Below are 12894 nucleotides of genomic sequence, written 5' to 3'. Positions count from 1 at the left end.
GAATGAAAATGCGGGAAGAGAAATAAGGGGAATAAGTAGTAAAAAGAGAGAATGTAAGAGAAACGAGAAGAGAGGAGCGGAGATAAAAGGACGGATGAAAGCAAGTGGAACAAAAAGAAAGTGAAGTAAAATAAACAAATTAAATTGTTAGAATCTTTCACCTATTCACTAGGATTGAGAGATCAAGGTTCTTGTTAAGATTGCGTTATTAAGTTTGCAAAATATTTCGCTTTTACACAAAGTTGGTGAACTATTGAATTAAGGACGTAGTATCACGGAATTAGAGTTAGCAACAGTAAAGTTCACGTGACGCACGCCGTGCTGAGTGTTACGATCTCTACTCACAACACGGAAGTCGCAAAGTTGTCGCCTTCGTGAAGGAATCCTCTCACGCTTCACTTTGTAAGACTCTGAAACTGTTTATCTACTAAAATTAACAAGTGTTAGTAACAATAACGCTTTACTCAATTCAGTACAACTTCAACTATCCAGCGCCTTCTTGAATGAAGTCATGCAGCAGTAGACAGATCCCTGAGGTGATCTAGACCTTGTGCCTGTGAGGTCTGAAATTTCGTATTAAAATAATCTCTATTGAAAGTAGTGGCGTCATCGTTTGGTAAAATTATATTTTGGCGTTAGAAACTATCCTTGTGGCATTGATACGTCATACTTTCCAACAGACAATGAAGTATTGCCAAGAAACACCTCTGTTCCACACAATTTAAAGGCCTACATGCAGGGCAGTATTTAGAACGTGGCAAACTGGACACTTACCCAGAAAGGCAGAGGTTTTGTAAGGCATCAAAGTTATAGAAGTTCGTACAAAAACTTTATGAAGTGGAACGTATAGGCAAGGAGAAAGTCTCTTGTAATTGGGTCCTGAAGAAACTCATTTGTAAGGTCTTAAGGGAGTTAGGATGACAGTGAAGTAAGTCATGTTTTCGGAAGAAATTGTGTTTCAATAGGGGACAACTATACTGTAATATAACCAAGGGATATTATTTGTGTAGAGAGAAGATTAATTAAGCAGGAATAATAAAATCTGTATAAAAACAGAGGACAACATACTATGCATGAAAATACATTCAACTTATTTTTATAAAAAGTAACTTATTCCACTGTCATTCTAATATTCTTACTTTTGTATTCATTTATATTTGTAATTTCAGTTACTGTGCAAAAGAATCACCACTTATAGGCAAGTGTAAGAAGTCAGAATTAAAATAAATCAGAATTTAATTTGAAAAGGGGCGGCAATTTGTTTTTTGGCGAAGGGCGCAAGCACCTAAATATATTCCTACCTATATGTAATGACATAACATTTCATTCTGCAGAAGATAATTTTCAGTGCGAGACTGGTGATGAATTCTTAAAAAAAAAAAAAGTTGTCAAGCATGAATGACAGGCCAAATTGGCCCAGAAGATAGCGAGAGGTTAAGGATCCCACCTTTAAAACACTGCCTGCTAGATCGCATTCTATAGCTACGTAAACTGCCTGCTCAATCAAAGTTACTTTGCCACTAGGTGACAGTGGGCAGTGCCCACCGCTATTAACATTATCACTATATGCAAAGTCACTACCTGCCACCTAGTGGCTACTCGCGCACAAGCGTTGATTGGGCAGGCAGTGTAAGCAGCCATAGGATGTGATCCAACAGGCAGTGCTTTACAAACAATCGGCATTTAATGGTAGTAGGGATGTCAATCCTACGTTACTCCCAAGGAAATGCCCTTGGTACTCATTTCTGTTAGAGGCTGAGTAGACCACAAGGCCATAATGTGGCTGGAAGAATTAGATCAATGGAAAAATCCTTGACCCAATCGGGAATCAAACCCACTACCTTTCGGCTTGCAGAGTTACGCCTTAACCGCGACGCTACCTTGCGCTCCAATAACTGCACAACTATCTTGCTATAATAGCCTATAGCCTTCCAAATAATATTAAATTTGTTGATTTACTGCTCATTTTAACTAATAGAAAATGAGGCAGGATCGTCATTAACTGATAATATGCAAAGCGCACATACTCCAACGACACTAAAGTGATAAATACTATATTTTCTAGTCCTTGTTGTAATGCCTCTCAGGTTCAAATTACCTTGAACATACATTTTTCTCCATTCCATTAATGATCAATTCGTAGGATTTGGAACGAATATATCCTGGATTTTTCTTATCCAATAAATAAATATCATCTTTTATTGGACTAGTAAAAGGATCATGGAAAGATTTATATCGTTTGGATTTTTCATCCCATTCCAAACAGCACGCTTTAACTCACCTCTTCATATTTTAATACACTTTTGTTTCTGTCCACCGCTGTGGAGTAACGGTTAGTATGCCTGATCGTGAAACGAGCGGGCCTGGGTTCAAATCCTGGTTGGGACAAGTTACCTAGTTGAAGTTTTTTCCGGCGATTTTCTTCAACCCGTTTAGGGCAAGTATTGGGTAACTTTCGACTGAACACTGGACTCATTTCTCTGGCATTATCACCTTCATCTCATCTCATTCAGACGCTAGATGACCATATTAGTTGATAAAGCGTCGTAAAATAACCAATGAAGAAAGACACTTTTGTACGCTTTTGACCTCTGCGAATAACTTTATAACTAGGCCTACATCTCAAAATAATTATTGGTTACAGTTCTTTCCTTGGAATCTGAGTTAGTGTCATGTAAGCCTCAATTTTATCAATTTATTTTACAATCTTCTTTCACACACTTTACTTCTTTCACGGGTAGTCATTTATATCTTTACTACGCACAAAATGTTAGATTTACAAGTCCTTTTCTTAGTTTTTGCATTATTATAATTCTTTGTCTCACATTAATAACATAAATAAGTGAACCACTCTATTTACACACTTTTGCTTGCACCATTTATCAATTCTGCTTTAGTCTAATCAATATAAGACCATTAGATTAATTGTCATTATTTTGTTACTCCACTATAATTTCGCTTCATTTGAGTCAACACCAGCCCAATAACATTATTTACGATACCAACGCAATTAGCGCTTTGTCGGAACTTTATACCAAACATTCAATGGTATATTCGTTTTACACGTAGACACATCTACTAAGAAAATACAAAAACGTAATACTGGAAACTGCGTTTATGTATATTCTAACACTAATTCTAACTGAACGAATGACAAGATGAGAAAGAATACTGAAAAGTTGATGCATAATTTCGTAGGTAGCAATTTTGTTTTCTATGGCAGTAGGCCCTTTATAAGTGTCCCGGTCACAGTGAAAACGTAAGCGTTAGCCTAATAATATGAACGTTACAGTCAAATTAATTAATCGTAATACTACAGTCTAGTATATACAGTTACGAAGCTCAATACTTAGGGAATATGCATCCATAGATAGTTGCTAACCACTAAGATCGTTACTGTCGCCTCATCATAGACAATGCGAAATAGTACCGGCACAGTCTATTGTTCCTAGTACCCTCACAACTCAAGCTTCGTGACTGTATATACTAGACTGTGGTGATACCATTCTCGATGGGAACATAAACATAACCGCATAGATACTTGGTAACCATAGAAACATAACAACGACATCATTTCATTATAATAATACTAGTGGCTTTTGCAGCAAATACTGCTGCAAACTAAGTTCGTTAGACGTCCAAATAAACATTTTTCAGATTTATTTTCAATGAAGAATACTAGTCTTTTTGATAGTTATTTTCTTCCATAATAATGAAATATACTCCCCCTGAATGGATTTTTTTAGGCCAAATACTTTTCCTTGAACCCATCCAACTTCAGTTTTTGAGTTTCAACGCGAAAACGCAAGTATCAATGTCAGGACGATAGCAGTAGCTATTTCAGGTCATTGTGGATTGTAGGCAAAAGTTAAAAAAAAATGTCAGGTTTGCTAAGCTTTCGAACAATAGCATTTTCGTATAGCTGCTGCATGTAGAACTTGAAATGTAGAGCGTACAATCATTTTATCCTACTAAGAGATGTTGCTGAAATGATCTGGAGACTACAAAATTTTCTAGGCCTCTTATTTTATCAGTAAGTAATACCTTTTGATCTTTCCTTAGGAACTGTAATTTTTGCGCTCTCTCGAGCCAATACTGAAGGCAATGACACCGCCATTAAGTATATGAAAAAGACCCAACCCCAATGGGTTAATAAGTATAAAAACATTTGATTTTTAATAACAATATTATTATCTTACTTAAGTTTTGTAGTTATATATAGCAGCCACTCAGTAAATTGTAGAAATGAAGATCTAAATTAAGATATTCTCTACATTTACTTACATAACCACAAAACATTTCACTTTCATGTCATCAATATAGCATCAATATTATATACAATTAATGAAACATAGATGCAGCATGATATTAAGTATAATAATATTTAATTTCTAATGGTAATAATGTCATCAAACCACCTCAAGTTTCCAATACACAGCTGTACTCAGAAAATTATACACTGCAGAACCAGTTTTTAATAACAAATTGAATTGAGCTCTGAATATGTCGGCAATCTGCAGGTCATGGCCTTCGTGTAATAGCCTATTGTTTATTGTAGTGTGTGTTTTGTTCTGAAATTCAATCAAGTCGGCCGTGATTTTATAAAATTAGTTCTCAAAACTGACAACAGATGGATTTTGGAAAATAGAAAAATTATGTAGGAAAATTGACATTTCACTCAAAACTACTACTTTTCCGAAAAACTTTAGGTTCCAAGCTTCAAAATGAGGGGCCATTTATTAAAATCCGTTCAGCCGTTTTCCCGTAATTTCCATTACCAGTTCAAATTATATATATAGATAATTTATTCTATTGTCTACTTCAACGCTATATGATTGTGTGTTGTTTTAAAAATCATGTAAGCATAAACCATCGCCTGCTCAAACACATCGATACATCTGATGGCTGCTTATACTGCCTGCTCATTCAATGGTCAAACATGTAACGTGACCTAAGCCTATATCCACAAATGACTTCACTGACCAAAGTCATTCACGGACTCTGTCATTGGTCGTTAGGAGCTGCCTCTAGTGACAATTTTTTTCTATTCAGTAAGTTGCTGAGTTACAAAAGCTGCTGTGTGACAGAATTAAAAATGGTTTTCAAGTTAAAATTGCAAATTAATGACTAGTAGGACATTTTATGGAACTTATAAGGTTAAGTTATAATTTTTGTTCTAATAAAAAACTGCCGAAGGCTGTAATATGTTTCGTGCTGTCACCTACCATTTCAGTGAAAACATTGTTAGAATGGTGTTATGAGCAGATAGATAAGCAACCATGAGATGCGTTGAAGTTGGCGGTGGCATAAACAAACGTTTGGAGTCTGCTGACTTCCATGTTATCGTCTAAGGATAATGTTAATGTCAATGCTTATGTAAATCATTGTGAATGGCCTAATTAAATAACCTGACTGTGTTTATGTTACGTTTAAGTTTAATATTCATTGTGAATGCGCCTTAAGAAATTTGTTTGGGTTAGGTTATGTCATTTTTCATAGTCATAGTATCGTGTTACTGAATACGTCTTGAATTTTTCAATTTTAAGGAAGTATGTGTTAATAATGGACTAAAGAAGATGGGATGTCAAGTACAAAAACCAACCATTTCCAATATATTTTTTGTTTGATTTTAACTAAGGAGTGCAGGCAACGGAGGCTAGAACCATTTCTGCCGTTTACAGGGAGAACGCCATCGGAGAAAGTACGACACGAAAATGGTTTTCTCGTTTCAAAGAGAGCCATCTGACGTTAATGATTCTTCACGTTCAGGAATACCTTCCAGCTTTGATGAAAACTGTTTAATTGCTTTAATTCACATGGTCCAAGTCATTCAACTCAAGAATCAGCCAGTTCGATATATTTTGACCAATCAACCATTGTACAACATTTACATTCCATGGGGAAAGTTAAATATTGGGTATATGGGTACCGTACGTTTTGAGTGAAAACAACCAAAATCAGCGTGTTACCATTTCTGTTTCTTTGCTTGCTCGTTATCGTTTAGCTCGTTTTTGTCCCAAATTGTTACCGATGACGAAAAATAGTGTCTTTATATCAACATCAAAGCAGAAAGAAATGGTTAAGCCCTTATAAAAGACAACTCCCAGTGTAACAGTTGGTACCTATCTACGTAAGCTAACGTTGTGCATCTGGTGGGACAAAGAAGACATAATATACTATGAATTTCTTCCGAGGAATATAACCATTACTGCTTAGATTTATTGTCAATAACTCAGTCGCCTATAGGCAGCAATTCAAGAAACTCAGCTGGAAAGAAAGCATCAGGTGATTTTACAGCATGATAATACCCGTCCACATATTCCTAACGTAACAAATGCGGTTATTAAAGACCTCGATAGGGAGATTATTGCACATCCACCCTATTCTCCTGACTTGCTCCATCAGATTTTCATCATTAATGCACTCTATCCAGCAATATCCGGAAATCTAATTTTAATAACAAAGCTGCTCTTCAAAATTGGCTTGTCGATTTCTTAAAATTCAAACCAACGGATTTCTTCAGGAGTTGAATCGAAAAACTGTCAGAACGTTGCGAATCAGTCATAAACAAAAGAGGAGAATATATTGTTGATTAGTTTATGTAAAATAAGTATTTCTTTGTTTAACAAAAAAATGCTACAAATTTATTCATCAACGTAATATATAAAACATCGTCAGTGATAGAAGAACAATAATAACTTTTTGTTTTACAATGTGAGCAGTTGACTTTACTTAGATAATTATACAACACAAACCCTTCGTCGTAGGTACTTGAAAACTCGTCAATACTACTTAAAAATGGAGTGTGGTGAGTACTTTCGTTTGCGTATTAAAATAAAATGGTAGTTGCAATTACGACGAGAATAAACGTTATCCTAACTCGGCAATTCAGCGATGTTATCAGCGACAGGCTTTTGTAGGGTTACCATGTATTCTCTTCTTTTTCTGGACGCATCCTCCTTTTTAAGCCAATTAAAGTATCGAGAAGAATAAAAGAAATCAGAGTTTCATCAAAAAGCTTCAATTTTATTAAAAATTGCGCTCTAACGTTTATGTATACTGAACACAGATTGTAGATCATCAAACGACAGATCGAATCGCGGAAGTTTAGCTTATTTTAGAAGCTTTCAAACACAAAGTGTTAACTTTAATCATTCGAAGTGAAAGAGATTGTAAGGGAAAAGGGGAAGAAGGGTACAATGTAGAATGTGATAAATTTGAATTAGATTGAGTTAGGAAATATGTATGATTCGTGTATTAAATACCTTGAAAAAATAAATAGTTCTGTGCGATGAAACTTAAGACCAAACTTGGGAACACCTTCATAGTGAAACAAACAAATGATTCAATTAATTTTATAATTTTCTGAAAATAATTATGAAATCTCGTGATACTTATTATATCAATCAGAAATGTAAAGATTTTGTCGAATGATATGTGTAGTCAATTTGTAAGGATTCACAAACTACTGATTGTCACTCTGAGCTGTTAAAACTGATAGGACGTTTCTTCTGTATTCTATGGCATAATACTAATGTAGAGAAGGGATTTTCTTTGATAGTGAACAAAATGAAGGAGTTTTACAAAGAAGTAATAAAATGTACCATCGGTATTCAATATAATTGAAGTCATTTAAATTGTGTTGAATTTCATAGTGATTTGTTTAAAAAGCTATTTTATGAAAAAGGATCTTCAGAGAAATTCTGTTGGTATTCAAATAAAAATTTAGAATTAGTTGATAATATTTGTAATGAAAAATGAAAATTAATTTACCGGTAATTTAAACTTTGACCGTAAAGATAGTGTTGATGTTTAATGAGAAGATTGTAGACAATATTTGAAAATATTGATACGTAAGCTAAGCTTAAAAATTTAAGAAGAAGTCTATAAGAATTTAACAAGATATTTTCTAATATAGCATTTTTTAAATATTTTGAACACTCAGTCAATAGTACGCTCCATTATAGAATATAGTTACAGTGAATAATAAACTTTTATATTTGGGAGTATTTAGTTAGGAACGTATTAGCAAGGTCTGTAATGCCGAAAAGCCCTCTTTCGTAATGATTACATGGTCACCCCAGGCCCTCAGAAAAGACGCGCCATAAGGTAATTTATGAGGAACGCAATAAAATCAGTTTTAATTTCTAACATTTTAAGACAAATTTCATCAGCTTGTTGCTAAGCCTCTTTGACTAAAGATGATTAAAACTTAAAAAGGGGAAGTTGAAGCCAATTAAGTTCGTGTGCATTTCACTATTGTAATCTAGGTTTAAAATAAAGTCCATTACATACAGCTGAAGCTTCTTCAAATTTTTTTCAACCTCCTTATTTCACAGTAAAATATACAGGGTGATTCAGTGACCATGTTACAAACTCTTAGGGAAGGTAGAGGAGACAACTTTCATATAGGAATCTATGCCCGGAAACATTCCGTTTGGTAGTTACAAGCCTAGATATTTTAGTCAGTGCAACTAGCTAGAATCGAACTCAAGGCCATCCTTTTGAAGTTTTGTTGCAGGCGACTTGTTCCTGCTAACGTTGGTGATTTCTCTTAAACATGGTATAATCTAGTTGGCATCGTAAATTATATTTTGACTGATTAAAGCTTGCAACTTTCCTTCCATTGCCTTTTGCTCTTCCATAAATGAAATGCATATCAGCTAGTTGCGAGAAAATTTGCAAGATTTAATCAGTGAAAATATCATTTACGATGCCAACTAGCTTATATTATGTTTATGAGAAATCACCAACGTTTGCAGGGACGGGTTGTCTCCAACAAATCTTCAAAAGGATGGTCTTGAGTTCAATTCTATGGTGACACTGACTAACATAACTAGGCTTGTAACTACTAAACAAAATGTTTCCGGACATAGGTTCCTATATGAAAGTTGTTCATAATTGTATCCTTTATCATCCCTAAGAGTTTGTAACATAGTCACTGAATCACCCTGTATATTTCAGTCCATGGTGTCTAGGAACAGATCTCTATTCGTCATACAGTTTGGCCAAGTCAGCTATTCTGCAACTAAATCAAGCCTCTTTAAATATTTATTTAGCTAAAATAAATATTTCCTATTTTTTATTGAAGTATACTATTTTTGTAACCAATCTTGCTTAAATTATAGTTTACCAGAGAGAATACAGGAGATTTAGTATTTTAAAATTATGAGGTACTGTAGTTCCTCTTTTTGTTTGTTATGTTAGCAACACTGATCATGCAACATACAACAGGACAGATCTCAGGACAACTGTTGTAGGCATTACCACAACGAGGTTGAAACGCTTGCACACGTCCTGGGATCCCGTCCGCACGGCGAAGCCCTGCGAAACGCTATATACCAAGCTACTGCCCTTAAATATGTCAAATATAACTCCTTTGAAGAAGTACATGGTCTCTCCGTAACTGGCAGCACACGACGCATAGATATAATAGCAGTAAAGGAACTATCAAGATCCGGCGTCATAACTGATCCCACTGTGCGTTTCGAAATGGATTAGAAACAGTCGGAAGAAGTAGATATGGAAAAATAGAAAATCTACGATCCCACCAGTTCCTATGAACTCCAAAACTACCGTGTAAAAGATCTTGAAGTAATCGGGCTTCAGCTGCTTTAAAAGGATAAATTGCCCACTAAAGCATTACCTATATTCGAAATGAAACTACGTTCATTATCAATACTTACCTCGTTCTAAAACTAGTATATTTTTACTAATCTGCAAATGTATTTGCAGCTCTGTATTTATAGGAATTTCATTTTTCAAAACAAAATCAATGGTTCAATGAATTTGTAATCATATTTAGATGCTTAAAGTATTCTTTGTCTTTTGTGGCAGCTTACAGATGGTAAGAAAGTTTCTAAAATATTATATATTTCGTAGACTTAACATAGAGGGAAAGAAAAGAATACGAAGTACAATTTTCTTAGAATGTCGTATCATATACAAAATTAGATTTGTTATTTATTATTTAGAATCTGACACGATACATGTGTTTCGCAAAAAAAAAAAACACAAAATAATAAATTTAAATTACCTTGTAAAGTACTGAGCCTTTAGGCATATAGTCTATGTATCAAATAAAAGTACGTGTCATTTAAAACATCGTTAACATCATACTTATCTCTCATATGCAAAATCCAAATCATCAGTTGTTTCCATTACATCAAATGCTGATTGTTCTTGTAATCGAAATCTAATTTTGAAATTCTTATAATTGTGTCGAAGAAATCTGTTCTTTCTGGAACTGTTCTCCGACGTCTTGGAATTAAATTATCATTCCTTCAAACATATGATCAACATTCTTTGTCCCATGGTAGATTTATAATCTTAAATCAACTTCAATGATTTAAATAGCCAAATATTGACCAATTAAGACAAGTACAGTTTAAAGAGTCGTTAAAGACCAAAGGGTGTTGTGAATACTTGAATTCTTTGTCTAGTATTTAAAGTACATTTAAAATCTTATTAAAGTTAAAATGACTTCGGTGAAATCGGCCCTTATTGGGACACGCAATAATGGAACAATTTGTGAAATGATAATTTCAGGAAATATGGAATCAGTCATACAAATTCTGCCCGGCTTTTGCTGTGCCAAAACACTAATGTTGAATTGAACGTCAAGAATTAATTTTGAAAAACTGTTCTCCGAATGACGTGTTGACTCTTACCTTGACCTGGCTCTTGGCAGCCTCGTGGATCACACCTGTAGAGTGGTAGTGGCCGGGCCTCTGCGTCTTCATGATGCCACTCATCACAGCACCTGCAGACACTCCACTGAGCCACTGGCTGCTGGTGACACCGGGGGCGTGGTCACGCACTCATCTGCGCCGGTGCGTCATCACCTGTGAACATGGTACAGGACAAGTTGATTAGGTGTGGTTCAAGCATCTACCTGCTAATCATATGATGCTCTGGGTTTTGCGTGCTGCGTCCACTTCATTTTCCAGATGATTATCTACCAAATAGTCCCATTTTTCATTTCTCTGGAGCCTGTACCATTAAGTAGATTGAAATGTGCTATTATTTCTTTTGACGATGACTTTCTACAACAGTGATGAAGAACAGGTCGTTGAACCTGTCAGTTTGGCTAACGATATAAGTAACTTACTTCAAGAAACACTTGTTGAAGAGGAGGTGACATGTAACACACTACATCATCCATTCGTTATCTCACATTAAGCAAAGAGGGGGAACAATCATTTTCCTCGCACAGAACGATCTCACTTTGTGCACTTAGTGTGCACTCAAAGCAAACATTTTCAATAATGAGGAATCGGATTTCAGTTGAGAAGATAATGCAAACCATGGCAAATTTTAAACTTGCGCATTGTTTTTAATTTGCTTAAGGGACACTAGGGCTGAGTCTGAAGTCATCCTGTTAACACGATTTTTTCATATTTTCTTGGTATTGAATGATGTCTTCTACTAAACTGGTTGTATACCCAATTCTGTTCTTATATCTGCTCTTGTCAGTCTATCTCTCAGAGTTAATCCCAGAACCTTATCATAAATCTCATTTCTGAGGTCTCTATCCTTTTTTCGTCTATTTGTCTCAGTATCCAAGTTTCACCACTGTAGAGAAGCATCGGTTTCGATATAATATTATGGAGTCTTAGCTTGATGTCCTACCTCATTGAATTTCCCAGGTATCTATTAATAACCTATTTATCGAATTATTATATTTTATAAATTTTGATTAAATGTAGTATACATTGAAAGATTGCATCATATTTATTTGAAGGTGTTCTCTTTTTCGATTATCTGTTCATTTATTACTGTTTTAGCTCTTCTATTATGTTTTCCTTCCATAGCCATAACTTTTGTTTTATTAGCAGGATTCAATATTTTAACAAACTACCAGAAAATATAAAGAATATTAATTCCCAAAATGCATTAAAACATAAATTAAAAGAATACATAATCAATAAATGTTATTACTCAATAGAAGAATTTTTGAAAAAATAAATGAACTGCCTTTATCTTGCTTGATCAGCTTGTGTATTGTACTCTTCCTTTCCTTGTTTATATGAATGACTATCGTACTGTGTTTTGAGAAATAGGAAAAGCGCCATGTACTCGTATATATTAATGTAAATGCGTACGGATACTATAATATAGATGTTTAATTAATGTAAAATTGTAATGGTCTATTATTGTATAATAGCATTTTGAGTAATTTACATTTAGTGCGTATTGTAATATTATGCTTCACTATGTACATGTCCTATATCGATTGTACTTGATCTACAAACCGAGATAAATTAAATAATACAAAATATAATGATAATGGATATTTTCATATTATAGGCTTCTTTTAATGTTGGTATTATTAATTCACTAAAAATTTACAACACAATTTATTATTATTACACTGAAAATATTACACTGAAAATATTATGTTTGTCATTGCTGTAAGTCCTCACAAGACTTTATTTATTAGAGTAAAAATTTGCGAGAAAGATTTGATATTGCACTTTATTTATTGGAGCAAAAATTTGCGAGAAAGATTTGATATTGCACTTTATTTATTGGAGTAAACATTTGCGAGAAAGATTTGATATTGCATTTTATTTATTGGAGTAAACATTTGCGAGAAAGATTTGATATTGCAACAATTATAACTAAAATCGAAACTTGAGATGAATACGCCAGGAAGAACACGCGGCAGGCATCCTAAGGCCTCAATGTCCACAAGAATTATCAGAAGAGCCTGATACTTAGACTTCGGTTTTTAGGCCCTTAAAAGCCAACTTTTAGGTATCTAAAATGGACTATAAACTTATCAAAATAGTAAATAAATATACAGTTTTAGGTATCTAAGAATACAACTTCAAACACATAAAAATACGGTTTTATTAACCGAAATGTTTTACTTTTCACTGAAATTACAAT

At 34.3% G+C, this 12894-nt stretch overlaps 1 protein-coding gene across 1 annotated transcript in view; it reads right to left on the bottom strand.

Moving 5' to 3' along the window:
* LOC138710611 (arrestin domain-containing protein 1-like) overlaps nucleotides 1-10826 on the bottom strand; it is a 116425-nt gene extending 105599 nt beyond the window's left edge. Inside the window, exon 1 of the mRNA XM_069841616.1 lies at nucleotides 10671-10826. Coding sequence (XP_069697717.1) covers nucleotides 10671-10754 — 84 coding nt within the window. The 5' untranslated portion in view covers nucleotides 10755-10826. The remainder of the gene's footprint in view (nucleotides 1-10670) is intronic.
* Between the last annotated feature and the right edge of the window lie 2068 nt (nucleotides 10827-12894).

This window comes from Periplaneta americana, chromosome 12 (genome assembly GCF_040183065.1).
Source record: "Periplaneta americana isolate PAMFEO1 chromosome 12, P.americana_PAMFEO1_priV1, whole genome shotgun sequence".
In the NCBI taxonomy this organism is placed as follows: domain Eukaryota; kingdom Metazoa; phylum Arthropoda; class Insecta; order Blattodea; family Blattidae; genus Periplaneta; species Periplaneta americana.
Note: the sequence above shows the minus strand (reverse complement) of the source record. Positions and strands in the feature narration are given on the sequence as shown.